Below are 27,755 nucleotides of genomic sequence, written 5' to 3'. Positions count from 1 at the left end.
TTTACCCTTTATATTAACAATATAATATTCTTTACTTAAACCGATATACTCCCTTCGTCCTAAAATATAACAACTTTTAGCCCTCAAGATTTGTCCCAAAATATAACAACTTCTCCACCAACATTCTTTTCCTAACAAATCACAACCTTTCACTAATAACCGTGTCCAACTCTAAAAATGTTTATAAATATTCTGGGATGGAGGTAGTACCTATTATATCAAACAATTATTTTATATCAAATTTTTAAAAACACATTGTTTAATATAAATGTTACGTTAAATTACCAATTTACGGTCTATATTAACTATTTCTTTACATTAATTAATGAACCTAATATTTTATACTATTTTTAATAAAAATATTTTGATGTCGGTTTTCACTTAAACTGATGGACCTATTAACTAGACCTATTAAGGACCTATTAACAAGACTGTCATATCTATCTTTTGTAAAAATAAAAAAAAACTTCTAAAGACCTCGCACGTGTGCACATTTACCTTCTGCATGTATGATGAAGCATCGTACCTGAGGTAGCTGAGATGTTTCGAAGAAAGCAATCAAACATGAGAAAAAGAAAAAACAATAGCTTCAAACAATTGCTGATATTTTGCACTACCCAACCAAGCAATTTTGCAATTTGTGTCCTAACAAAAATTCTTTAAAACTTTGGAAAAGAATATGAAAAATTTCAACTTCTACGAAGAGAAAAACAATCCAACCGTTAATCTATCTTAATTTGGTTGTCACTAAATCATGCATCTTCATGAGACGATTCGATCACAATAACTTTGAGTTCCTTGCTATCGCATTTTTTACTTGTAGCAATATTATACGGTATGTGTTCGAATGGTATACATGATATTTACTCACTCGGTCCAAAAGTCAATTCAAAAGTCACATGACCTTGATCTATCTTCTAAGTCAATCAATGGTTTTCAGATATGTCCGATATATAGTTTGTCCTTATAAGATATAATTTCTAAAGAAACTATAATATTACGTTACAATAGTACGGATGCCCACGCATCGCGTGGGCCACCTTCCTAGTTCATATAAAAAGTAGTGCGTCTTTCCCGGTTTTTTTAAATCAATATTACAACCCAAAGGGGGCCAAAATCTATTTGGAGGCCCAAGCAACCATAGTTTCCCAACCATAGTTTCCCAGACTCGTTTTGGATGGTCTGGAATCTAACACTACCAAGAGATGCCTTTTGGAGATGGGTTTGGGTTTGGCCCATTCCAAGCTGGGCCTACGCCGGCGAGGTCGGTCGGGAAATGGAGAGCTCCATCGGTTAGTCTAATAAGCTAAAGCAAAAGTCAAAATTTAAATTTTCAAACTTTATTTTGAAGCGCTATAAACAAATATATAAAAGTTTTACCAATAAATTAATTTCTATTATCTTTTAGTTTATTAGGGAATATGGGCAACTGATGAGGCTCCCGCCATGCATCTCCCTCGATGAAGCTCTCCGGCTTCACACTCCTCCCGCTCGCCGCACCCAGATGACAGCCGCCGGAGAAGGAGATCGGAGGAAGAAGAAACTTTGGCGGCGGCGGCGCAAGGTCGCCTCCTTCCTCGATTTCAGCCCGCTCCGGTGACACCGGTGAGCAACCTCGCCGCAATGGCAGCCCACTCATTCGCTTCGTCGCTTTTGGATGACAACCTCTGTTTTTTTTATTTTATTTTTTTACCTTCTCATCCCCCATGTCTCTCCCAAACATAGACATACACTAGTGTTTTGAGGTGGTCTCTCTCTTATTTTTGTTGCACTTCACATGGTACAAACAATACTAGAGAGAGGTATACATCCATCAATTTTGTAAAATTAAATCCAAAAGTGACAACAACTTGTGCTCGTTCAAATGAGCTCGATTGAGCTTCGCACGAACTTGCTATCAAATCCAGAATGTACCACAATACTGTAGAAAACAAACCAATCAGGTGATGGATATAGGGCTATTTTGGATTGATGCCAAAATGTGCCCTACCAATTTGTTTAGTAGTTTGAATAGTGAATGTAATGGTTTGGTTTGAAGCCAAGTGAATGGTAATGCCTATGATTAATTTGGCATAATTCTAGAACTTTCTTGACTATAATATAAAACTTAGCTTCCAATTGGTATCAATCCAAATCCATTCACCTAAAATGCTACCATACCAAAATATTGGTAATGCCAAAACATACCTTAAGTTTTGACACTACCAATACTTTGGTAGGGTACTACACCAAACAAGCCCATAGACTCATTATGAATTATAACTGACAGGTAGTCATCACTTATATATAAAAGTGTATCAACAGAGAAATCTAGAAGCTTATCAACCGCAAAAGGCACAATTAGACCATTCCAAAACCCAGCACCATTATTACTCCATCCATTCGCACAAGAACTTCTCTTGTTCATTTTTTGGGAATGATATGAACATTCATCGAGTATTCCTTCTTCTTCAGTAGCTCAAAGAGGCAGATATCTCCCACCTGCAAATTGTTTTCCTGTGCAAACCGACTCCACCCTGTCGAGAGCCTTTTGGTTCTTGTATCCTTAGTGCGACATAGCACCTCCCAATTTTTGCCATGACGTTGAAGCGTCATGTTTAACTCCTTGAATGGAAGATATACATCTGCATATTCTCGACATATGTCCTGATTACAGAGAGAAAAGGGTTCTTATAATAACATTACCAATTGTATGTATAATCCAGTATTTTCATTGCGAATGTAAAACATCAGCAATAAGAACAAAGATAAAGAACAATACTAGGATATATATATATATATATCGCAATGAAAAACAACCAACTTCTCAATAGACCCGCAGTTATGTGAAAACGGAATACTCATTCAAGAAGAAAAGAAATTTTAACTCACTACGGTTTGAGATTTTCCGTGGACGCGACTCTTCCTAAGGATGCACCCATAGATGGGGATTTCAGAATGAATAGCTCCAACTTTGCTTTCCAGCTGCTGCTTCTGCATATCTGTAAGGCGGGTGTGCTTTGGGAGGATGCAATTCAGAACCGGATGCCCTTGGAGATCATCTCCTTGCAATGCAACTTCTTCTAAAGAAATTAAAAAGGAGAAAAAAAATCATAAAACCTTCCAGTGAAGTCCAAATGCACAATCACTACTACTGTAGGTTTTTGACATTGTGAAACTATCAGATATATAGCCTGATGACTTGGTAGAGAAATTGACAAACCGATATTCGCGGTGTCGTTTTCTTGTTCTGAGCTATCCCATTGTTTCTCAGATTTGCTTACATTTTGTGGTGATTTCACAGGAAGATCATGCGAATTGCTTGAAATGTGCAGGGGTTCTTCCCACTTCTCACCACAATGTGTAGCATTTTTTAATGTAGAGCGTGAATGCACTTTCTCACAGCCACTTGGACCAAAGATCAGAACCTTCAATTTGGAGATCCCATCATAACTGAATACTAGAAAATCTCCCATTTGCAAGTCATGAGCAGTCACAAATGCCTTCCATCCTGATTGAAGGGATATTTTGCCCAAATTCTTAGTGACTTGAACATCATAAGTGCAACCATCGCGTAATTGCAGCTTTATAGTTCTTGGTATTTTACCCCTGAAATATTGAAGAAATTCGTTTGGTATGATCTGAAAAAAAAAACAGAGTAAACACAAAGAACAACTCTTATGCATGAGGAGTATGGAAGTTTTTGCTATTTCAGGAGTGTAGTTTTTTTTTTATTAACAAAACTCACTTAAAAAAAACAGGATTAACACATTGTAGTGAAAACTAGTTTCATTCAAACACTAAACGGAAAGTGTTTCTACCTAGAGTTTCTCAACAGACAAAATTAACTATGTTTAATTCATAGAAGTAATAGACTAGACCGTTGCTATCAATTACTACTATTTTGAAACCAATAAATGTTTTATTACCTGTTTGTGCACAAGCAAACTTGTGAAACGAAACTAAATACTTCGATCCTTTGTAAATCTTTTTTTTTACTTTCACCACTCACCAGACCAGAACTTTTTCCCTATGTTTAGAGTTTTATTAACAAGATGATAATTATTATATTTAAAGCAGCACTAATCACAAAAGTATTTAGCTAATTTTCTGCTTGCGCACACTGAGATATTGAATTTAGAAATATTTAACTACACTAGCTCCATCTTTTTCCTATATGTTTGCTTTAGATTAAACTAAGCCTTGGAGTTGAATAGATACAAATTACCCAAGAACATATCGGAATTGAAAATAACTTACCATTCTCTCACGAAAGCGACCAATCATAACCTTGAAGAAATTCTTATATTGCCCATCTATGTGGTTCCCGTTGAAATGTGCATGTCCTTCCCTGCATCTCGCACCAGGCCTTCTCATCTTATAACTACACATACATAAAGAAAAATGACGTTATCCAAGTAAAATTTGGGGGAAGTTTTAGCAAACAGGAAAAGGGCTAAAAAAACATTCAGATTTTGTCAGATATCAGGGGGTATGCGCCAAATCCTTTTCTGTAAAATCACACAAGAATAAAAAAAGGTGAAGCAACTAAGCAAAAGGAAAGCACGGAAGGTCGGAAGGATGTAAGAGTGATCAAGGATTACCTTTCTTAGTTCTTCTTACAACCAGCTAGACGCAAGCATTCTGTATCAAGCTTACAGTGAACTTGCTGCATATGAAAAGCAGAAATTGTTTCAGCAGGAGAACCAAGTGCTCCTACAGCTTCTTAATGCCTATTAATAAAATATTAGGCTTCCATTCACTCACTAGCTGCATTAAATACGCACTTGCATCTCTGCACTTCTGCATTAATCCATTTTCAGTGGAGGGAGCAGAGTTGGGTGGTGTCTGACTTAGGGATTAAATTTTAGTCTCTATCATATCGGATATTTGACACTAATTAGAAGTATTAAACGTAGACAAATGATAAAACTTATTCCATAGCTCTGGACTAATTCGCGAGACGAATTTATTGAGCCTAATTAATCTATGATTAGCCTATGTGATACTACGGTAAAAAATGTGCTAATTATGGATTAATTAGTCTTTAAAAAAATTGTCTCGCGAATTAGTCTCATTTATGCAATTAGTTTTATTATTAGTCTACGTTTAATACTTCTAACTAGTGTCCAATCATCCGATGTGACAGGGACTAAAATTTAGTCTCTGGATCCAAATGTCAGTCAAGTAGATGAGTCATAAATATTTATAACACCCAATTCTTACTCCCTCCATTCCAAAATATAATAGTTTGTAGACTTCAAAATTTATCAAAAATATAGCAACTTCTCAACTTAACATTTTCTTCCCAACCAATCACAATCCTTCACCATTTAATTTCCCCACCATCCCTCTCCTATTTAATTTTATCTACTTTGTTAATAACCGTATCCATATCTAAAAGTCTTTATATTCTACTCATTTTTTATTTTAATATACGGAAGTTAAATTTTTAATATCCGTGCCACTAAAAAAATTATTTGAGTGGATCTCTCTTTTATGCTAGAGTTTTCTCATGATTCCGTAGAATCGCATGTAGAGTCTTAGGGCAAAGTCATATCACATCATATTCTAATATATATATATATATATATATATATATATATATATATATATATATATATATATATATATATATATATATATATATATATATATATATATAACACACTCTTTTAAAAGAGGGTAGTAGTGATGACAGCGACTCTGATGATCACTCCGCCTACTTTTATTGTCTAATGTTGTAAATTAGCTCTTGAAATTCTTAGTATTAAAAAAATCAAATCTAATGGAAAGACATGTATAAAATCAAATTACTTTAGGTAACACATTTCACGGAAAATATACTTTTTATTTACTTTAGGAAATTTTATACCATATTTTCTTTTATCTGTAACATAGCATGAGCATTCAACTATTGAATACAAATGCAAGCATGTTTTTCTGCATGCCATCAGCTCATCAGGAATTTTGTCCATTATATTCATTTTGTTTGCATGAGATGAAGTCCCATTCTTTCGCAAAATATAACTACTCTATAGAAACAATGATCTGTTGTCCCTGTGGAGAAGAGATAAGAACTGGAAATGAACGAGCTGAAATGGACAATAATAGTGAGTAGGTTCGATGACACCTCATTAAGCTTTTGGAAGCCAATTCATGGTTTCACCAAACGTCCAATCGAATCAATAGCCAATTTCATCACAACTTAAAAAAAAATTGTGCATCATATTCAGAAGCTTACAAAATATTCAGAAGCGCCACCAACAGCATAAAAGGCACATCCGATTGTTGTATTGGAACCCTTTCTATCTTAGTACAAAGGTGCGCAAGCTTTTTGTGTACTCCAGGAAAAAACAAGGCAGATCGGATTTTAGCATTTGCGAATTATATGGACATTCATTGTGTATTTATTCTTTAATATCTCAAAGAGACATAGATCTCCCATCCGCAGGTAGTTGTCGTGCACAAATCTTTTCCAACCTTGAGTGAGCTTTCTAGATTTGTTCTTGAATCTGTAAAACCGCACTTTCCAACTCTTGTCTCGGTGTCGAAGCATCAGCTCTTGGCCATTATTGAATGGAAGATACGCATCATCATATAGTTGAGTTATTTCCTAGTTATAGAAGAGAAAGACTGTTAGTATTAATGGTTAAAAAAATAAATATATGTTCTACTATTTTTGCAACTTATACGGGGGAATATTGTGTTTGATCTCATGCCGAGGTTCTGCAATGTAATCACATTAATTAATTAAATATTAGGTGGAGAATGAATAAATCAGATTTATGGGGGCTTAACAATGTACGATGGATAAATTTGACTAGCTTAATACCTTCAAAAATCTAACCCATTAAACATCTCAATATAAATCTAAAACAGTGCCCATGTAGGATTCATACAACTTCTTTTTTAGAAACAGAATTTCCATCAAGGGCCAAAAAGAATTAGTTCAGGAATTGGAACAAACAAAGGACTGTGAAGCAGTGTCTCACAATGTACTTGCAATGCTAAACAACTCGACTGCATGATTGTCTATTTTTAAAAATAGTATGCACAGTGAATATAAATTAAATATCCATTCAAGAGATACTGTTACTCACAAGAACACAAGGGCTTCCAGAAACATTGCATTTTGTCATGACATTCCCATACATTGGGGTTTTGGAATGTATAGCTTGGATCTTTTCTTTCATCTTCTTCTCCTGAACCACAGGAAGACAGGTTCCACGAGGGAGAATGCAACCTGGCACAAATGAATTTCCGCAACTTCTGAAGATAACATTTCTCCTTTCCCCCAAAAGTATGACTTATGTGCAATCATTGTACATTTGTGCTAATATAAAGTTTTGATAATCTGAGTTATTACCTGAAAACTTAGATGGGGTGTTTGATGACCTGGTATTGCCAATCTTATTCCCTTTAGATGAGCTATCCTTTTGCATCCAATGTTTATTTCCTTTTGGTTGATCATGATAACTTGTTGAGATATCATTGTGTTCTTTCCACCCTTGTCCAACATGATCAATAGCATTTTCCATAGAACATGAAGTCGATTTCTCGCAACCGCTAGGATCAAAGATTAACACTTGCAACAGAAAGTCCCCATTGTATTTGAACACCAGGAAGTCACCCATGTTTAAGTCATGAGCATTAACAAATGACTCCCATCCAGATCCCAAAACTAATATATTCAACTTCTTTGTAACTTGAACATCGAAAGTGTAACCGCTGCGAGGCTCTAGCTTAATAGTTTTTGATATCACCCCTTTGAAGTGGCGTGCAAATTTATCAGGTATGGTCTGCAGCAACAAGGTAGATACGATATTGATTTTTTTTTTAAAAAAAAAACAGCACTTTAGAGGTGAGAAAGTAGTATGAAAGCTTTTGCTACAAAGAGTCATATGGCCGACTAAAGAGTAACTGAAAGACCCAATTTTCTCAAAAAAATAAAAACTTTATTCTATTCAGTTGTACCCCTGCAACACTTTTGGTGAAGCACCAAAATGTGCTGTTTCCCTGATCTCATGATGCACTAGCACAAGTATATCTAGATCATGCTTTGGCCTTTTTGAGTCACTGAGTAGAAAACAAAACTGACAGAATTTAGCCTAAGCATGTTTTGCCTACTTCAGTAGAGATAACTTACCAAAGTATTCATGCTTGTGCATTAGTCGAGATAGCTTACCATTCTCTTATGGAAGTCACCAATCATGACCTTGAAGAAATACTTTTCTTGATCATCCCTAGCCGTGGATCTTGTGTTCAGCTTCCTCATCTTCTGACCACACCTACACATCACAAAACAAGTTTAGCCCCTACTTAGGTATTGGCTACTACATTTGGCTTGCTATAAGATCGTATTTGATTAGCCTGCCTTTCTTTCCATGAGAGAATTATTTAACGACAAGAGAACAACCACACTTTTTCATCTTTCGAAAATGAGGGGAAAAAAACAGAGTGATGAACAGAGCCAGAGGAGCCCCTGCAGGAAGAAATGAAGAATGCAGAGAGAAAATAAAGTTGCAGGAACAATGGATATCCTGTATGCAAATGCAGGTACCAAGATTCACCAACCGGAAACAAGAGCATAACCTGAGATTGATTATGGATGCTGAGAAAGGGAGAGATGAGTTGTGCAGGAGTAGTAGGAGGTGAAAATTTATGGGGGAAATGGAAGAAGGCCAACAGGGTTCTAGACTGTCCAAATTCCAAACTTCAAATGGCTTAGCAGCCTTAAAGTATGAGCGTTAAATATTCTCTGGTGTAATTCCAATGGGGAGCCATAAATACCAACAGTGTAACTCCAGCTACTTCTTCAGATAAGCCATGGAGATAATTTTCAACTGAGCCCCTGTGATGTAATCCTGTAGGAGTAAAATTCTTGGAAGTCTGCACATTTACATTTCAATGTCTTTTCATGGATTTGTACGAAATATTGGGGAAAAAAACAATCAATGGGAACAAGGAACTCAAGTTTTATGATCACAGGATAAACAATTCAGCTCAGTATTGTACATTTCCATGGGTGGGCAGTAAGGTTAAGACGGGAGTTCTTTTTCCCTTCATTTTATATCAGTATATAAAATGTTACTAAATCACTTTAATATTCATAACATCAAGGCCCCAACAGAACGGGGGAATTATATCTTTGCCAGATTACCGTGAGTTTCATGCAATCAACAATTCCCTAAAGCATTTTAAGCTGAACAAATTTATAAGGAAAAATAATGCATGAAGAACAAGCTAGGAACAGGCGACTTGATACGATCATGTACGAATTAGCATGAACTTTACAGTGGATCAACTAACAAAATCATGAAATGTTCTGGCAAACTAGCAAAACATAGCACTAAAGCCCAAGAGGCATGTTGTACATTTGCACCAACACAACTCACAGTGCTGCAAGCAACGCATGGTGTTAACCGTCAGACTACTAGCAAATTAGAATAGATTTTAGACAGATGGAATGTTACATATGTTTCACACCAACATAAAGAGATTATACAGGCAGTGATCACTATTTTCTGATGATATGGACGTTCATTGCGAACGGGTTCTCGTTCTTTAGCAGTTCAAACAGGCATGTATCACCGACCTGCAGCTCGTTGTCTCTTGTGAATTTTCTCCACCCCTTTGAAAGCATTCTCAATTTGCGTTTGCTGATACAAAACTTCACTTGCCACCTCTTGCCATGTCGTTGAAGCGTTAGCATTTGGTCCCCTCCTGGAAAATATTCATTGGCATATTTCCTGGAGATTGCCTAATTCAGAGTGTATTTGAAATATTTTAGATTGAAAATTCAAAAGGCAAATTGTGACAACTAAACCAAATGGCATGTGGTTCATCTCATAATAACAAATTACTCATACAGAAGATAGTATGTATAGTTGTGAGTTCACAGAAAATTTGCATTCGTTAAGCATGCAAAATCTTACCACATAGCAAGGTTGTCGAGTGACGTTGCTTTTTTTCATGACAGCCACAAAAACTGGGTGGTTGGAATGAATAGCTCGGACCATCTCTTCTACTTTCATCCTGTGCACCTCAGCAGTAGGTGTTTCCTGATCATCTTCTGAAGAAGAAGCATGCTCTGTACTGAAAAAAAAAAAGATTATGCATGATGTTTAAAAATGTAATCAATAAAGGGGAATAGTTGATGGACCTGTCTTCATCTTCTTGTTACAATTGTCAATGACATCCTTTTCAGGTTGATTTTGCCTTTCGGTTGTTAGCGATTGCGCTCGCAGATGTTCATCAGAGCAGCTTAAAATTTCAATAGGGTCTCCTTGCATGTTTTGGGCATGCTGGCCAATGTTCACAGCATTGTGTGATGCTGCTTTCACACAACCACTTGGATCAAAGATTTTAACTTCAAACTGAGAATTGCCAGTGTATCTGAATACCAGGAAGTCACCCATCTTAATGTCATGAGAGTTGGCAAATTCAGCCCACCCTTTTGTAAGGACTAACTTATTTGAACATTTGTCAACAAGGACACTGCAAGTGTTACCATTACGTGCCTTCAGTTTGATTGTTCCTTGGATCTGATCTCTGAAATTTTCTGCAAACTTGTATGGTATGGTCTGCAACAACAAGAATAAAAATAAACCATTTACAGTTCTTTTGTAATAAGGAGAAAAAAAACACAAAGATAATGTTTGATTGAGCAGGAGCTTCTGCCTCATTCTAAACATCACCAAAAAAAAATCAATGTTTTATGTAGTCCTGTAGTTTATGATAAGTAAGCAGAGGGGAAAAAAATAACAAGAACAATGTGAATGTCTCTAGCATGTGTTTTCATCTCGGTGTCTTTTGGACAAATGCAAAATATGCAACTGTTGTGGAAGACTAAAATGTTTACTTTTATCAAGTGGTGGCTACTCAATTCTCAAGAGGTTCGGTTAATTCAGTCAGAGTCATGTATGTTTTGACAAGAATCAGGATGAACCATATTTCAGTGAAAAATTACAATCTTCAAATGCTAATCTCTCATGTGCCAAACTGGGAAACATCACAAGGTTTTTTTGTTTTGTTTTGTTTTCTGAGATGGGTAGTTTACAAGTTTCTACTAACATATTTGCCAAGAAACCAACAGGTAGTAGAAATAAACGAGAGTTGCTTACCATTTGACGTCGGAAACCACCAATCATAACCTTGAAGAAATACGTGTCCTGATCATCCGTATCCCAAAAACCCCGTCCTCTGCATCTCTCACAACCAGACTTGCTCATCCTGTGGTTACTCTGTCCAAAACAGAAGTACCAAAATGGTGACAAAAATAAATAAAACTACAGTTTCGCATACAAACTGTGACACGAATTGAATTTTTTTTCCAAAAGATGTCTGCAGCAATCGACTTGAAATGCAAAGAAAGAAATTACCTGAATGCACAAGAAGAAGAAGAGAGCAAGTGAGAGCAGTAGATGAGCAGAGGGAAAGAAGGAAGGAAGAGACTGCAGCGAGGAGAAGAGGATGAATATAAAGAGGAGTGGCGTGGAGTGGAGTGTGGGCGACGCAAGCAAGAGTGCAGTGTCGTCAGTTTTTGAGCAATGTTGCACTCACCAGTGTTGACTAAACAAGACAAGAGACGTTTCAGCTTCAGCACAGTGAAAAGAAAGGATGTAACGGGATTGGGATCCCTCTAACGTGGAGTCACGGGGACGTGGTGAGTGACACGTGGGCCCTACCGCTCACGGGCCCACCTATCAGTGACCACGTCAAGGAGCAGTTCATGTCAGGGAATCCGGTTCCGATGTAACCATATCGCACTAACTGGTTAAATATTGAGTTAGGGTGTGTTCTTTTAGCATCTGTTCCCCAACTTCTATTCCCTCTCTTATTTTCCACACGCATACTTTCTAAACTGTTAAATGATATATTTTTTTAAAAAAAATACAGAAAAGATTAGTTAATCATATATTAATTGATCACTCCGTTTTGCATTGGAGAAGGTAAAGTTCTCACAATTCACCTCCAAACGCAAACAAATTTTACTGTGCACCTCTGCCTTTTACGCTAAAGGCAAAGTAGTCGGATCCGAAGAGGTGAGGGTGGGAGAAGAGGAGAGGACAGGGGTGAAGGCGTATGGGGGAAGCCAGGAATGGGGCCATGGACAAGGGGGGAGAAGTAAAATCCCCTCTTACTATAAAATTATAACCCACCAAATCCTAAAGCTTAACATGCAAACATATCACATCATCATTCACTAACAATTATCACATTTAAGCATCATGCAAACATGCTATATTATCTATAATTTATAATTTATTAATAATTTTAGAGATTTCAAATGCAAGCATGTTAAATCATTCCACATAATTCTCATAATATTTCAATATATATTTCCATCATTTTTTTAATAATATCATATATACCTATATAGTTCATTATATACCTATATAGTTCATTCTCACTTAATTAATGTTATTTCTTTTTTCTGTCATTAAGTCATATCACATCAACTGTTTTTAGTCCTTAGATGATTAATATATGGTTCAAATTATCTCTCCTTTTCTTCTTTCATTAAGCCATATCATCTCAAATCTTTTTTAGCCCTTAAATGTATGGTCTAAATTATTTTCCTTCTCTTGTTCTCTCATCAAGCCACATCATCTTACTTTTACATTTGAATAATCATTCTATATACTATTAAATTTAAATCACATCAACTTATGTAAGTTTATGTTTATATAAGCTTATGTTGTGTAAGCTATCTTACACATTATTTTTACTTATTGTTATCATAGTAAACTCCTGCAACAACGCGCAAGGTTTCACCTAGCTAGCAAGACTAAGGGTGAACAGGAAGCTCGTGGCTCATTAGCTCGCTCGGCTCGTGACGAGCTCGGCTCGGCTCATTTAAATTTCGTAATGAGCCGAGCTGACTTTAAAGCTCGTTAGAGATAACGAGCTAGCTTGCGAGCCTTAACGAGCCAGCACTCTAAGGCCCAAGCCCAACAAACAATGAGACAACACAAGTTAGACAACGTCCTAAGCCCAACTGAGAGGAAAACCCTAGACTACTCCAGGTCTCCTACTCTCCCCGTCTCCTGCATCCTGCGCCGCATGCCCACATCTCTATTCTCTCATTCTCTCCCACTCAATTCGCCGATCCCCTTTCACACCGCCGTGCGCCACCGCCGCGCTGTAGCCGCCAGCCCGCCACTGTCGCTCGCTCTCCTCTCCTAGCGGCTGCCTACATGCGGGCATTACCCGACCACCCCGTCAACAACCACACACCAAGCTCGTCAGCGCCGACGCCGGCGCTGTCGACGAGCTCCTCCTCCTCCGCCGCCACTGCCGCCTCACGCTATTGGGAGGAGGAGAAGCTTGAAGTGGAGCTTGCCAAGGTGCACGGCCTCATCGCTGCCGAGATGGCGGCCGGGTGGAGCGTGCGCCACGTCGGCAATGCGCGGCGACACGTCGGCGGCGAGCTTGCCGCCGCCTTGCTGGAGTCCCTGACGGAGGAGGTCACGGCGGCGCTGATGATGACGTGGAGCAACGAACTGTTAATCGCTCGCCGCCCGCATCCACCCCTAGTTGCACCGCACCCCGCTGAGAAGAGGAGAGGCCTAGCCACCTGGATGGTTTGGCTCGCGACTCACGAGCCTAACGAGCTAACTCAAGCATTCAAACGAACCGAGTCGAGCTGGATTTCTAGCTCGTTATGATAACGAGCCGAGCCGAGCCAACTCGTTATCCTAACGAGCTTGACCGAGCCGAGCTGGCTTGCTATCCACCCCTAAGAAAGACAATGAGAACTAGTTTGGCACAACTTCAGCTCCAGCTTCACCTTTCATTAAGCTGGAGCTCAACCAAACGGTTTCAGCTCCATCCAAAAAAGAAGTAGAGCTGGTTAAAGTGCTCTCATAAAATGAACTGAAAAGTGGAGCTGCGTTTAGGCAACTCCACAACTCCACTCTAGACCCAACTTCTAAAGTTAAATTTAGGAGATGGAGCCTTACCAAATAGGCCTTGAGTAAAATTGTTACGAATATGCATTAGTCACTCTCATTGGTTAGCCAAATGCTTATTATAAGTCATACAGGTTGTTAATAAAATTTTTATATATGTGTTTTGAGCGATTTAAAGGTCAATGCTGAAAAATAAGCTTCAATGAAAAACATTAAAATCAACATCTTAAAATTTAAATTTTCACAATAGCTTATACTTGTAGGGGAAATGATGAAAACATCTAATTAGTTGAGGTACAGTTCGATAAAACTTAAAAAATTAACGAACTAACTTAAATTATTAATTAGTAAAACTTTTGAATTGTATTATTCGTGCTTTAAGCCAATACTGAAAAATAGACTACGATGACCCTAAAATCAACTCTTTAGTTGAAAATTTAGATTTTGGCTATGAATGGCAAGCTAACAAATAGAGAATAGAGGACAGAAAGATCCACTAATTCATTATGCCCTCTCGGCGAATGGCTCAAGTCCCAAGACATAATGATTTTGGAGAATTTTCTACAGTTACATGGAAGACGTATGATATAAACACACCACTAATGCACATAAGATGTGTGTGATATTTATGGGCACCAAAAAATTTAACCCTAGTAGATAGATACGCACAACTCCACTAATAGGGATAATACCTAGTGCATATGCTCGACGAACGCAACTCGCACACACGGTGCGCCTATCACTTCCTGCTGCACTTGCGCTGAGGGAGTTGGACCCCGTTTTTTTTTCAAACTTTCATCTCAAAAATCATAATCTTTAATTTAAAATATAAAACGTTCATCTCAAATCACAAAACTTTCAATTCAATTCTAAAACTTACATCTCAAAATATCAAAGCTTCCATTTAAAGATTTGAAGCTTTTATCTTAAAATAAAAAAAAAGTCAAGTGAACCATCTAAACTACTCAAAGCCCTTTTCCCCTTCGGTCTCAACCTTTGCCACCGACACCTTCCAAACCATCCCTACAGCCTAGGGCTAGGGTTGAAAAACTAAGGCACCACAGTGTCGCATAGCCAGAGGAGCTAAGGACAGCCGGGATAAAAATAAAAAGCTAAGGTTGCGCTTGAACATCCCTTTCCTAACTTCTACTCTCTTATCTTACAGGGGCACCTTGCCAAACGGCTAAAGAGGACATTTCTTTTACCAAAATGTTTTATAGGAAAATTGCTTTAAAAAAGTCATACTCCATCCGTTTCAGGTTATAAAACGTTTTGACTTTGGTTAAAGTCAAACTGCTTTAAATTTGACTAAGTTTGAAGAAAAAATAATAACATTTTCAACCCAAGACAAACTTATTATGAAAATATATTCAATTATTGATTTGATAAAACTAATCTGGTATTATAAATAATACTATATTTATCTATAAACTTAGCCAAATTTGAAGTAAAGTCAAAACGTCATATAACCTGAAACGGAGGGAGTATTAATCAATTTTTAAGTTTTTCCACTAATACATAGTTAATCATACACTAATGAGCCTTAGGCTGTGTTCATTAGTTGGGGTTGGGAACCCATCCCCTCCGCACGGAAAACGGAGCGGTCCATTGGCGCATGATTAATTAAGTATTAGCTAATTTTTTTTTCAAAAATAGATTAATTTGATTTTTTAAGCAACTTTCGTACATAAACTTTTTCAAAAAAACGCACCATTTAGCAACGTACCATTTAGCAGTTTGAAAAGCGTGCACGTAAAAAACGAGAGAAGGGGTTGGGAACCAGCGGTAAAGAACCCTAAGTGATATTTGCCACTACTTGAATCTTCCTTTAACCCGTTTTTAAAATGTTTTTCAGTTTCATTCAAATTGAGGTTTCCCGTTGTATACGTTGAGGAGGCTAGGAACCCTTCCTCTCTAGCATATAAAACAAAGCGATTAATTAACATATGATTATAATTAAGTAATAGTAATGAGTAAATTGCACCCACGGTACAACAACTTGGTAGATGAGTGCGATATAGTGTAAGAACTTAAGAATTGAACATTCAAGTGTAACAACTTGACAACTTGACAAGTGGGTGTGTTCTAGTATAAGAACTTGATAATTTAGTATTTTGGTGCATCAATTTATGCTAGGTGAGTTTTTTTCACGATGTCAATATGCCAATACATAGCAATCCTACGGATATTACCTTATAATATTGAATTTAATCTTTAAGAATTATACTGTACATCCAATTACCTTAAAGAATTTTTGTTTTCTTTATCTTCCCAAATCTCAACCGAAATATAATAATTTCTATATCCAGTTTAATTAACTTTCAGTTATTAGTTATTAGGATAAAAATATAAATATGCTTATGTACACATCCACGCCAGTATATTGTCAAAATAATTACTTAAAAATTGAATATGTATAAATAGTGCTCCAAATAATTAAGTTGTCACATAACTTCTTAACTTATTGAAACAAAATCATACATATCTTACAAGTTGTTATATTTATGCGATCACTTAAGAACTCACTTATGAAGTTCTTGTACTAAATTGCACTTAGCTGCTAAGTTATTACACTATAACGCTCATTTCTCAAGTTCTTGTACCAAATTACACTCACCTGCTAAGTTGATGCACCGTGTACGCAATTTACTCAATAGTAAAAAACATATACTGCAAGCACAGTTAGGAGAGTATAGAACCTATCCCATCTAGGAATTTATCGCGCAGGCACAGCCATGTAGATAGTACAGTTCCAAAAGGTGGCTCATATACTGCAACAAATGAAAATCCATTACCATCTCGCAGTCATATTGTGCTTGTCTAGTACTCCCTCCGTCCAAAAAGACCCCACCTAAGAGCGGTGTGATCCTCTTAGTACAATGAATTCGTTACACTGAAAGGGTCACATTCCATCTTTGATTATTATTATTTTTATCGGAGGGGATATACTCTGCAGAACAGCAGTTGCTATCTAGGAAGCACCGATGCACATAATCAGTGATCAACAAAATGACGTAACAGTAGTTCGGTATGTTTACATAGACATTATAATGGGGCATCACACAGATGCAGCAAAAAGTACTCTCAGATGTCTCACTGTCAGTTCGAGTTAGCACAATGAAACTTCTGCGATAGTCACCGACTCGCCATTCAACTTACGAAAGGGAACCAGTTCAGGGATTCAATGCCAAAAGAGCCTTGTGGAAAGGTAAAACATGAACCAGAACATCCGCTGCAAAACCCATACAGTTCAGTTAGCCGAAGTGCTTTGAGACACCTTCAAGAACTCTAGAGCTTCCCTGCATATATCAAGAACTACTATCATCAGAACAAAATAATGAAGCAGCGACATGTTAGGAGAACCATCAAGATTACATGGTGTTGTAATTAGCAAGTGTTTAGATGCCAACGTGCAGAAACACATCACCACAGAATGCCACATATATCCTTTGTTAATAAACCTCTCATTGATATTATGCGCTGATCATTGTCGAATTCTTCTGTTTTTATTATTCTCCTAGTAATGATATTAACACGGAGCATGCAAATTAACACGGTTATGTGCTGATCATTGTTGAATTCTTCTGTTTTTCTTGTGTGTTGATCAAAAGCGAATGGAGGGAGTATTTCACAAGTTTTTAAGGATAGGGTGTGAGTCAATCTTGAATCTAGCTACAGCATATGAAACCATTCAATTTATCATCATAAGATCTAGCATGACCAAAGGGACATAGGATTACCGTAATGCATTTTCAATCTCAACGTCCTCAGGATCCAACTTGAATCCATCAAAAAGTGCTTCACACGCGCTCACATAGTCCTGCCAAAAAAAAATCAAGCTAACATTGAAAACCATCTGCAGCACAAACACAAAAAGGGTAATAATCTTCTATCTAACCTTCAGTAACATTAAAGCTGCACCCTGACGGTAGCAGGCCTTTGGCCAGTCAGGCCGCATTTTTCTGCATTTATGAGCATCCACCAAAGCCTTGCCTCCTTCACCCAGATAAAGCCAGCAAAGGCTCCTATTGGACAGCAGGGTTGCATCATCAGGGTCAAGGTCCATGGCCTACATCCAACCAGAAAGGGCATTGGTGCGAAAAAAAAAAAAGTTGCCTGTCTGTAAAAAAACAAAATTAAGGAAGAAAAAAGGAAAGCAACCGATCAAAAGTTTGGATCTTGTCAGAAGTTGATTTAACATGTTTAAATCTTAGATACAACTAAAAGCCATCTCAGAGAATACTTCAGATTATGGTGTTTGCATTCATGAAAATGTACTCGTTATGAAATCATTGAGAAGCTTCCCTGCCTCATGTAGAAAGCTTACACAAACCACTACAGCATATATTTTGGAAAAGAGAAACACAGGAAATAATTGTGCTCTATTATACCTCACTGTAGAATCCTGCTGCAGAAAGATAATCCTTCTTCTCAACTGCCTCAAGCCCTAACGACTTAAACTCTGCAATTTTCCTTCGATTCACAGGTTTGTCCTGATAAAGTGAATCATAAAAAATATCAAATAAACGAAAACCTTGCAGAACACATGGGAAAGATATACTAACTGTAAAGCAACTATTGTGAATATTCCAGGAAAGATACATTTGATTGCTCAAACGTGATGTTTCAAGCACTCATGATATTCTACAAGTATCCATCTGCATTATCAATAAATTCTAGCTACTAAACTATCAAAACCTGTTAATATCACCTTTAGGGTAGCTATCCTTATCGCCATAGCACATTCTACATTAAAATAATCTTACCAGTCAAGAGCCCAAGAGACATACACCCCACTCCGTCTCCTCCTTTCTATATAATCATAGGATAATTTCCCCATGATCACAATAGCACTGCTAAAGTTTTGTTAATACCAATATGGACAAATTGATGTGTTATTCCCTAGGAAATATGGGAATATATGCTATGCAATAATACTTGGGCATAGCTCCAACTAAAAATTATGAGAAATAATAAGCCAGAAAAGGTTTGTAGGTTTACTTCATGCTTTATTACCATGTATAAATATAGATTCCAAATTTGAACAATGTTAAAGAGTAACAACAAAGGGCAATGATGAAACATTTAACTCTAAACACTTTTCATAATTTTACTTTTTTGTTGCTATGACTACAATCAATTTGAGCCCAAAAAATTATACCATAAACATGTCTAGAAAGTTTGGATTTTTTTCCCTGGAAATTTTTAGATAGGTTGCACCATGATTGCACCCAAGCAGTTTTATTGGTGGTCTAAGGTGGCATATCCCTGTCTCAGCGCCATAGCGTGCGAGGCGTAAGGCGAGGCAATGCAACATGAGGTGCCATTGCTCAAAGGTTGTTCTGGATTATATAGAGAAGCACTGAGTTCATGCGTACACACAATAATTAGATGCTAACAGAACTACGATGGAGGAAATATGAATAGGAAACAAGGTAAATAAATCAACTAACCAGATACCTGCCTCAAAAGTTTTAGAGCTACATTGTTTACTAGGATTCTACTATGTACAAATTTCGAACTTCTAAATGCATGCCCTTTGTAGCAAAGTGGTCTTACATTGACGGGAATATGGTGATTGGCATCAATCTCTTCTGGTTCAGAATCCGAGAACACAGATGAACCACTATCTTCATCATCCATAAAAGTAGTTGACATATAATTCCAGATGACATCAGAGTAAGTAGCATCAGCTCCAGCCTATGATGCAAAAAGTTGTTACATATCTGGCTGCAAGATTGTCTTGGGTAATATGTAGCAATTTGCTTCAGATATGAAACGAACGACTTAATGTCACTACCTCTGTCATCATACATGTGGCAGAAAAATCAATGGTGGTAGGTTTCAAAAAAACATGGTTAAGAAAGTTTCCACACTGAGTGTTTTATGTGGCTAAGAATGTGTATTGGGACACAAATGTAGTTCATGTTCGCAACCAAAATGCCAACAAAAGAAAGTCAAATTGTCCTCACTTGAGTGTGGAAAATGTCAAAACAAAGCAGGCAGTCCAAAGATAATCTTAGAATTTGATGTGGCTAATATTAAGCATCAATACCTCAACCAGCAGCTCCATACATTTTGCTGATGCAGCTTTCATAGCAAGGAGGAGAGGTGTTATACCGTTTACCATCTTGTTGCACTGATTAGAAACATTAAGCATATTAGGCCCTTAAAATGATGTTTCCATTCAAACAATTGAACATTTATCTTGTGCAAAGAGGGCCTGTTCAAATTTTTCAAGTAGCTTTGTATGTATCCTCGGTAACAAGGGGTTGTATATGAAGGGCCTAAAGGGCAGGCTTAAGACCCCAAAACAAAAATATGACCATAATACAGATATCTACTTAAAAATGCAGTATTAGGAGTTTGAACATGAGTTGATGAAATACTTTCGAAGTTTCAATACTTGTTACCGAGTCATTTTATCAAACAACGGCAACATGGTATTGAAGAGTTCTAGGTTACCTATGTGACAAAAGATTAGCTAGCAAAGCTCACACTCAATTTATTTTTCCATAACAGCACCAAACGATCAGACAATATTACAACAATAAATAAGATGGAAGATGACAACAGGGCAGTTAGGACTATAATGATCCTTAATAAGCAAACAAATGAAACCAGGGCAATTTAAGGGCTATGGTAGAAATTTCATGTAGCTGAACTTACATCTGCATTGTTGTCCAACAATATCTTCATGGTGCCATCCTGCCCTTCTTTAGCAGCAAGATGAAGTGGTGTCCCAAAAGTAGACATTGGGTCAACATAAGCTCCTTTTGCAAGCAATAGTTTTACGGACTCACAATCACCTGAATAAAACAAATCAAGTACTTATTAGTCCAGATCAGGTACAAAACAAATCAGGTAGTACAAAGGAGGATACTGGTTAGTTCTGACAACATCTTTCTTTCCAAAAAATGTTGGAACTTGATTTGTCCTGAACATCTGCTTTAAAATTTAAAGTAAAAAAGGATGGTAGTCCATAAAACTAAGATCATTAAGTTAACAACATGGCAGGATCACAACTCTAAAAGCAGCTTCCCACCAAGCTCCTAGTCCACAACTAGGCACTAGACACCAGGGCACTGGCCTGCTGCCCATCTCTTATACAATATCTGTAATTCTGCATAGGACCAATAGCTGCTGAAAATTAAAAAAACGCAAGGTGGAATATTTTGTACTACCTCTGTCCCATATTAGCTGTCATTCTAGGTTGTTTAGCATGGATTAAGGTTTGACAAAAAAGACTATAGTGCCCTTTATTAAATGATGTATGGTTGGATGTGGGAGGATAGTTGAGGGTAGAAAAGAAAAAAATTTGAATTAGAAGTGATTGATGGGACAAGTATTACTCCATTGTGACAACTATTTTGGGACAATATTTGAATCCTAAAGAGACAACTAATTTGGGACGGAGGGAGTAAGTTGGCAAAAGCCTGTGGTTATAATAAGATTACTCCTATACATAGTGGAGCCATAAACATTAGGAAGGCCAAAGGGGGAATTAAAATTATATGTGAATATGCACCCTGCACCCATTTCTGTGTTTTGTACACCTATGAACATTCACACCCATATAAGCGCATATGCACATAAATCCAGTACCAGAAAAACAAAGCCTTAAAAGACTAAAAGGTGTATGAGCATAGCCATCCAAAATACACAACTTAATAAAAACAGCAATGCGTTGATTGAAAACAGAGATACATGTTTATAGTAGGAGACCTAATCCAGCGGCAGAATGTAGAGGGGTAAGCCCACAGCACATGGCTAGGTCTGGATTGGCGTCATGATTAAGAAGATACTTGGCAATTCCCCGATGCCCAGAATGTACCGCCTTAAGTAGAGATGTTCTACCTGTCAAGAAAATAGATAATGAAGCTTATTGATGCAAAGAACTATCAGGGTTCAGTATAGAAAGTTAGAAACATTCTCTTTATTTTTTAGCCTTTTCTAATAAAGTTTTAAAAATAAATCTACAGTAAATTACTTTAAACAAACTGTTGGCCACGCTGCTATGAGGCACGGCAGCATTTTTTTCCATGCAACAGTATTTACCTGGTGTGGATTGCCTTGCCAAACCACCCTTATGGGTTTGGGCATTTGGCCAAAACCTTTTGTTAAAAAAACAGCTGACAAGAGAGTCTATTTTAAAATTTTCTGAAAAATAAAAAGCAGAAAATGATGTTTTTCTAACAAAATATTTATCTATGTCAAAACATACAGCCAAATGCAATTGCTCCTCAAGGGAATAAAATATAGACGGGATTTTAGGTTTTGTATGAAGTAGAATTACAGAGTGCATGACCATAGATGAGGAGCATATTTTATTAAGTGCAAACATCAAATATCATGTTACCTAAAGTAACCAATAATTTACTGATGCCGAGATACATTTGTATGAACCACCCACTTCCGTAGGCTATAACAAGAGAGAATGGTTAATAGAAGTGCGCATGGCCTAATTTTGCATGAAACATTACATAACTACGCACAACAGAATATGACAAATGGGGGCAATCAGGCAAATCTAGTGCAATGTTCTATTGCTTTCTTATTCAACTTTGTGGAATAAATATTAATTCCTTCAAAGTGTTGTTCCAAAATGCCATGCACAACCCTAGGGAGCACAATCAATTAAGCAGCACTAAGTCATATTTCAAATCTATATACCAAGCAACTTGGCTAAACATAAACAGTGTCCTAACCTATGCATGAAAACCAAGATAATAGCTTCATTATGACTTTATTACAAAGTTAGAAATAGCATTTTACGAAGTTTCAAAAACTAGCATGTCCCTACTGCGGTAGTATGAGCAAATACCGGACTCCAAAGTTCTAGCTCTACAAACTCGGGCTCGGTTTTGTGAAAAAAGTATGGACCTTTGTCATCCGCATCATCCACATCCACCTGAAGCGTTTCGACCAGGTACTTGCACATCTCCATGTGGCCATGGGAGGCAGCCATATGCAGCACCCCTGTACCTTCCTCGCCCGGCACGCCTTCCACCCTCACATCCTCTACGGCCTTCCTCAGGCGGCCCCTCCCCATATCCAGAATCTTCGCCTGCCCTGCAAACGAATCACATACCACCACCAAACCAGAAAAAAAAAAGAAAAACAGAGATGAAAAAAATTCAGCAAGCGTTGCGGCAAAACAGCAGGTCGCCGCAGTCCAGCAGAATCCATCCGATCCGAGCCCGGAACCGGAGGAGAGGGAGAGCGCGAGCGCGAGAGGGCGTACGCTTCAAGCCGCGGAGGTCGCCGTGGAATGCCGCCTGCATGAGCTTGAACCGCGGCGTGTGGCGCATCACTGCGGAAAAGGGAAGGGAGAGAGAGTGGTCAGTCAGCTCTCTTGGTGGGGCTAGGGTTAGTGGAAGGGGGGGCGGGGGGCGCTTACCTTCGATGTTAGCGGGGAAGGGGAGCTCCTCCGCCATGGCGATGGGCGAGCGAGCGAGCGATCGATCGATCGATGGAGGAGAGGAAAATTGGGTAGGGTTTAGGAGGGCAGGGAGAGGAGGGAGAGGAGGAGGAGCTTGGGGGGTTTGGGGTTTTGAAATGGGGGAGAAGCCGAGAAGAGAAGCGAAGGGAGAAGGAAACGAGTGGAGGCGTACGTGAGAAGGAAGGAGACGTCGCTGGTGGAAATCGATGAAATTGTTACGGGTACCAATATTTTTACGGACTTCTTACCACAGCACAAAAATGAACGAGAACCAAAAAAAAAAAAGCACTTTAGTGTGTGCTTTTTTTATTTTTTTTTCCACACAGAACTGCTAGGTCCTGGCTGGGGACTTTTAAGTTTGGCAAATTTTGCTACGGGACATCGCAATTGTGTGGTTTTAACTCAGGGACACCATGAAAGTGAAGTTTTGGGGGAAGACATCCCATAATCGTGGATATTTGCCGATAGACACCGCGTCATCTAAAGGATACTTGCGGTGCTGACGTGGCGGACGGAAGTCTATTTTTTGACACGGTCGGACGTAAATACCCCTATGCCACGTCAAAAAAAAAAGGGCCTCCCGTCCAGCCACTCCCCACCGCCGCAGCAGCAGGCGGCCGTCGAGGCCCTCGTCGTGGACATCGCCGCCCGGGTTGGCGGTGGCAGCGGCAGCGACGGCGAGGTGCTCATCCGTGACGTCGTGCACGACACCCTGTTCCCGGTGGCCGCGTGGTTCTGCTTCGGCGAGCGCGATGTGCGCGACCTGCAACGCGTGTTGCGGGAGTTCGAGCTCGATGTCGTGGTCGAGGGGTTCGGTGGCTCGATGCTGGCAAACCTCGTGCATTGGTGGCGGCTGCGCCGCTTCGTCGCATCCGGCCGCCGGCAGGCCGAGGTTTTCCTCCCTCTCATCTCCCAACAGCGGCGAACACAGCATCGCGGTGAACACAAGTTCTGTCCTTACGTCGACTCGCTCCTCGACCTACGCGTCCCTGTGGGAGACAACGCCGCCGCCGGCGAGGGCAAGGAAGAGCACCGCCTCTCCCATTGCGCGCTCACCGACGACGAGATGGTGGGCCTCGTGTCGGAGTTCCTCGGCAGCGGCACGGAGTCCACCGTGTCGAACACCTTTCCCTGCCGAGCGGCGGCGTGCGGGTGCACTTCATCCTCGGGGACATCGGGCGGGACGGCAAGGCGTGGACAGATCCGGACGAGTTCCGGCCGGACAGGTTCATGGCCAGTGGCGAGGCGGAGGGGGTGAGCCCGCTGCCGAGGCCGAAGGAGGTGAGAATGATGCCGTTTGGCGCAGGGCGGAGGTATTGCCCCAGCATGGGGCTCGGGGTGGCGCACGCCTGCCTCTTGGTGGCGGCGCTCGTGCGCGAGTTCGAGTGGGCGGCGGCGGCGACCAGCGGCGTGGAGCTGATGGAGGGAGAGAGATGAGGGGAGATCGAGAGGAGAAGAAATCGGAGAGAGAAGAAAAAGAAGAGGGGGACACTGTCAAGTGGGCCCCCACATAACCTTATTATCTCTTGTGCAGGGGTATTTACGTCCGACCACGTCAAAAAAGGCCTCCCGTCCGCCACGTCAGCACAGTAGACGGTGTGGTGTCCATCGGCAAATATCCACGATTATGGGATGTCTTCCCCCAAAACTTCACTTTCGTGGTGTCCCTGAGCTAAAACCACACAATTGCGATGTCATGTAGCAAAATTTGCCTTTAAGTTTCGAGAAGTAGCTACTTGGCATTAGTTAGTTTCTGTTTTTTTATTTACTTTTTGGATTCTATAATTACATATTGTATGAATCTGCCATTTTTTTAAACTTCAGAGGACCTATAGATTTTTGAGAGAAGTTACTGGGCAAATATTATTTTCTTTTAAGCGGGCACTAAAAATTGCCACGTCATATTTATGATTAGGTGTATGAGAAAATAGAGAAGAGACAAGAAAAACAGACTATAGATTTAGAACTAGCTACAAGACTACTACAACGGACTCCAAAACGTTACGTGTGTATGAGAGGTGAGCCGAGAATTAACGGTGTAAAATATATTTATATGTATACAATATGTATATGTATAGGGAGATTGTTGAATAACTTAAGATGACATGTTAATTTTTAAAGCTATTAATTGTACTATTAAACTTTCTAATCCTACGAAAGTTGAATGAAACAACCAAAACAATTTTATAAATAAATTTTCTATATATGTTTTCATGAATTAAAAGCTAATGCATAGAAATTTTAAGAAAATTCAAAATCAACTACTTTCCAAATTTGAAATGTCGGCAATAGTCAAACAATAGGAACGTACATGGCTACATGCTCAGTAAGTGATTATATTTTAAGAAGGGAGGAACAAAAGTACACTCAGTATCGCTTTCCAAACTTGCTAGTAATATCTATGCATCGAAAATTTGTATGATATGGTAAATATCTATGTAATGAAAAATTTTATTGTATTTCCAAACTTAATGTTTCACATGGTATATTTCTAAACTTAATATTTCATTAGAAAAAAATTAATGCACGTGCGTTGCAACGGGTAAATGCTATTTTAATTTTATTATTGTTATATGATTTAGCTTAATTTTATTATCTTAATGTTTCACATTGGTAAATGCTATTTTTATTATTGCAATGGATAAAATTCACTGTGGAAATTCGTTTGGATATATTTTTTAGAAAATCATGAGCTGCAATTAGTAGTCTATTTTTTATCTCAAGTTACCATGAGAGTTTTTTTCAAAAGATTTCTAATACAATTTCTTATACGACTGCTCGTATACTTCCAAAAGGAAACAAACTTAAAATCCAACTCAAACACGGACCTATATTTCCAAAAACGACTCAAATACGAATGTCGTACCAAAATATCGGCAAAAACATCTTCAATTTTTATAATAGCAGAGAATAGCATGGTACCAATATTCCCATAAAACATGCTACGCAGCTCTGAGTGTGAACTTATTTTTCAGTTTGCAAATTGCAACATAGTTCATAGCCGCTGATGAGGAGAAAACATATCAAATCATGTCCAGTTCTTGGTCGATATTCTTCATAAGATGAGATGTCTATGAGAATATTTTGTTTGAAAAACACTGCATAAAAGATATCTTGAAGGTTAGACAACAAAAAATTCACATGTCAAATCCAGTCCAGTTCTTGGTCGAACTTATGAATGTCTATGAGAATATTTTGTTTGAAAAACAACTATATAAAAGTTATCTTGAAGGTTAGACAGCACAAAATTCGAAAAAAAAATCACATGTCAAATCCAGTCCATTTCTTGGTCGTTCTTCTTAATAGGATGAGATGTCTATGAGAATAAACACTGCATAAAAGTTCTCTCGAAGGTTAGACAACACAAAATTCGAAAGAAACAAAAAGCAAAGAGAAAAAAAATATCTTATATCTTTAAGGGATGAGATGTCTATGAGAATAAACACTCATAAAAGTTCTCGAGAACGTTAGACAACACAAATTCGAAAGAAAGAAAAAAGCAAAGAGAGAAAAAAAGGATCTTATATCTTGATAGACAGCACAAAATTCCAAAAAGATAAGCAAAGAGGAAAAAAATTAATCCGACCTGCCGGATTCGAACCAGCGACCTAAGGATTCATCTGCAACTACTACAGTCCTCCGCTCTACCAACTGAGCTAAGGTCGGATAATGATCAAGATTGCATGTTAAATATGCTGTGTTTTTGTTTGCTTTCTTTATCTTAAAGGAAAAAAGTCTAAATAACCCCACTTACAACACCGTACATATAACCCCTAAAATGGTTTTACATAATAGTTTTTTTCTAATTTATATATAAGTTGAATGAGTTTGATCATATGTCATACACTTTGGACATATATATATAGTGAAAGTAACAAGCTTTCTTACACGAGAATTCACCACATCATCACAAATATATTAGTCGTTGAATAAAGATTTTAGATAAACAATGGCCATTGGATTAAAAGGGTTCATGTATTAAAAAAACCCACAAATGGACTAAACATATGGAAATTTCCGGAGGCTTCTAGTACCTCCTCCTAAACACATGATAAAAAAGAGAGAGGATAAAGAGAGAGAGCCACATCATCATCAATATATTAGCCATTGAATAAAGGGTTTGGATAAACAATAGCCATTGGATCAAAAGAACATGTATTAAAAACACAAATGGGCTAAACATATGGAAATTTCCGAAGGCTTCTGATACCTCCTCCTAAACACATGATAAAAAAGAGGGGATAAAGAGAGAAGAAACGTGATGCTTCTAGTGATTGCTCTTATAAACATACAGTACAACTTAGTTAAATTTACAGTTGGCTAGAGAAATCAGTACTTTGTAAAAAACAACTTATTATATCAAACTTTTTAAAAGCTTACCTAAACTAATAGGCCATATATGAAAGTTCTTAAACATA

The 27,755-nt window shown here is 38.3% G+C and overlaps 4 protein-coding genes, 1 non-coding gene and 1 pseudogene across 8 annotated transcripts; 1 reads left to right on the top strand and 5 right to left on the bottom strand.

Moving 5' to 3' along the window:
* Positions 1-2,252: 2,252 nt before the first annotated feature.
* Positions 2,253-4,691, bottom strand: LOC112938301 (putative B3 domain-containing protein Os03g0621600). The gene is made up of 5 exons (XM_026024273.2): positions 4,584-4,691; positions 4,240-4,490; positions 3,203-3,620; positions 2,872-3,062; positions 2,253-2,646 (listed from the first exon to the last, which is right to left on the bottom strand). The coding sequence occupies exons 2-5, from the start codon at positions 4,369-4,371 to the stop codon at positions 2,404-2,406; spliced, it is 984 nt and encodes a 327-aa protein (XP_025880058.1). The 5' UTR covers positions 4,372-4,490; positions 4,584-4,691; the 3' UTR covers positions 2,253-2,403.
* A 1,468-nt stretch (positions 4,692-6,159) lies between these two features.
* Positions 6,160-8,779, bottom strand: LOC136351164 (putative B3 domain-containing protein Os03g0621600). Of its 2 annotated transcripts, XM_066308324.1 has the most exons (5): positions 8,575-8,779; positions 8,168-8,270; positions 7,349-7,781; positions 7,083-7,225; positions 6,160-6,595 (listed from the first exon to the last, which is right to left on the bottom strand). In XM_066308324.1, the coding sequence occupies exons 2-5, from the start codon at positions 8,255-8,257 to the stop codon at positions 6,353-6,355; spliced, it is 909 nt and encodes a 302-aa protein (XP_066164421.1). In that variant the 5' UTR covers positions 8,258-8,270; positions 8,575-8,779; the 3' UTR covers positions 6,160-6,352. The 2 variants fall into 2 exon arrangements, with proteins under 2 accessions (XP_066164421.1, XP_025879558.1); XM_026023773.2 differs by having other exon boundaries at positions 8,168-8,779.
* Positions 8,780-9,252: 473 nt separating this feature from the next.
* LOC4333471 (putative B3 domain-containing protein Os03g0621600) lies at positions 9,253-11,468 on the bottom strand. Its single transcript, XM_026023774.2, has 5 exons — positions 11,364-11,468; positions 11,106-11,225; positions 10,145-10,565; positions 9,918-10,072; positions 9,253-9,742 (listed from the first exon to the last, which is right to left on the bottom strand). The coding sequence occupies exons 2-5, from the start codon at positions 11,211-11,213 to the stop codon at positions 9,500-9,502; spliced, it is 927 nt and encodes a 308-aa protein (XP_025879559.1). The 5' UTR covers positions 11,214-11,225; positions 11,364-11,468; the 3' UTR covers positions 9,253-9,499.
* Positions 11,469-16,319: 4,851 nt separating this feature from the next.
* LOC4333470 (uncharacterized) lies at positions 16,320-23,455 on the bottom strand. 3 transcript variants are annotated; one of them, XR_010740469.1, is made up of 12 exons: positions 23,296-23,455; positions 23,140-23,208; positions 22,779-22,967; positions 21,621-21,752; positions 20,565-20,704; positions 19,951-20,034; positions 19,455-19,595; positions 18,287-18,388; positions 17,794-17,964; positions 17,636-17,715; positions 16,993-17,127; positions 16,320-16,666 (listed from the first exon to the last, which is right to left on the bottom strand). XR_010740469.1 is itself a non-coding variant. In XM_015773648.3 (11 exons), the coding sequence occupies exons 1-11, from the start codon at positions 23,330-23,332 to the stop codon at positions 17,146-17,148; spliced, it is 1,194 nt and encodes a 397-aa protein (XP_015629134.1). In that variant the 5' UTR covers positions 23,333-23,455; the 3' UTR covers positions 16,668-17,145. The 3 variants fall into 3 exon arrangements, 2 of the variants coding, with proteins under 2 accessions (XP_015629134.1, XP_015629133.1); XM_015773648.3 differs by lacking the exon at positions 16,320-16,666 and having other exon boundaries at positions 16,668-17,194; XM_015773647.3 differs by lacking the exon at positions 16,320-16,666 and having other exon boundaries at positions 16,668-17,127.
* A 435-nt stretch (positions 23,456-23,890) lies between these two features.
* Positions 23,891-24,774, top strand: LOC112938252 (cytochrome P450 89A2-like; annotated as a pseudogene).
* A 2,143-nt stretch (positions 24,775-26,917) lies between these two features.
* On the bottom strand, positions 26,918-27,003 carry TRNAY-GUA (transfer RNA tyrosine (anticodon GUA)). Its single transcript is given in 2 exon segments — positions 26,918-26,953; positions 26,967-27,003. It is a non-coding gene; the product is annotated as a tRNA-Tyr (tRNA).
* Between the last annotated feature and the right edge of the window lie 752 nt (positions 27,004-27,755).

The sequence above is a fragment of the Oryza sativa genome, chromosome 3, assembly GCF_034140825.1.
Source record: "Oryza sativa Japonica Group chromosome 3, ASM3414082v1".
NCBI lineage: Eukaryota > Viridiplantae > Streptophyta > Magnoliopsida > Poales > Poaceae > Oryza > Oryza sativa.
The sequence above is the reverse complement of the archived record's forward strand: the minus strand, read 5'-3'. Positions and strand labels throughout refer to the sequence as shown.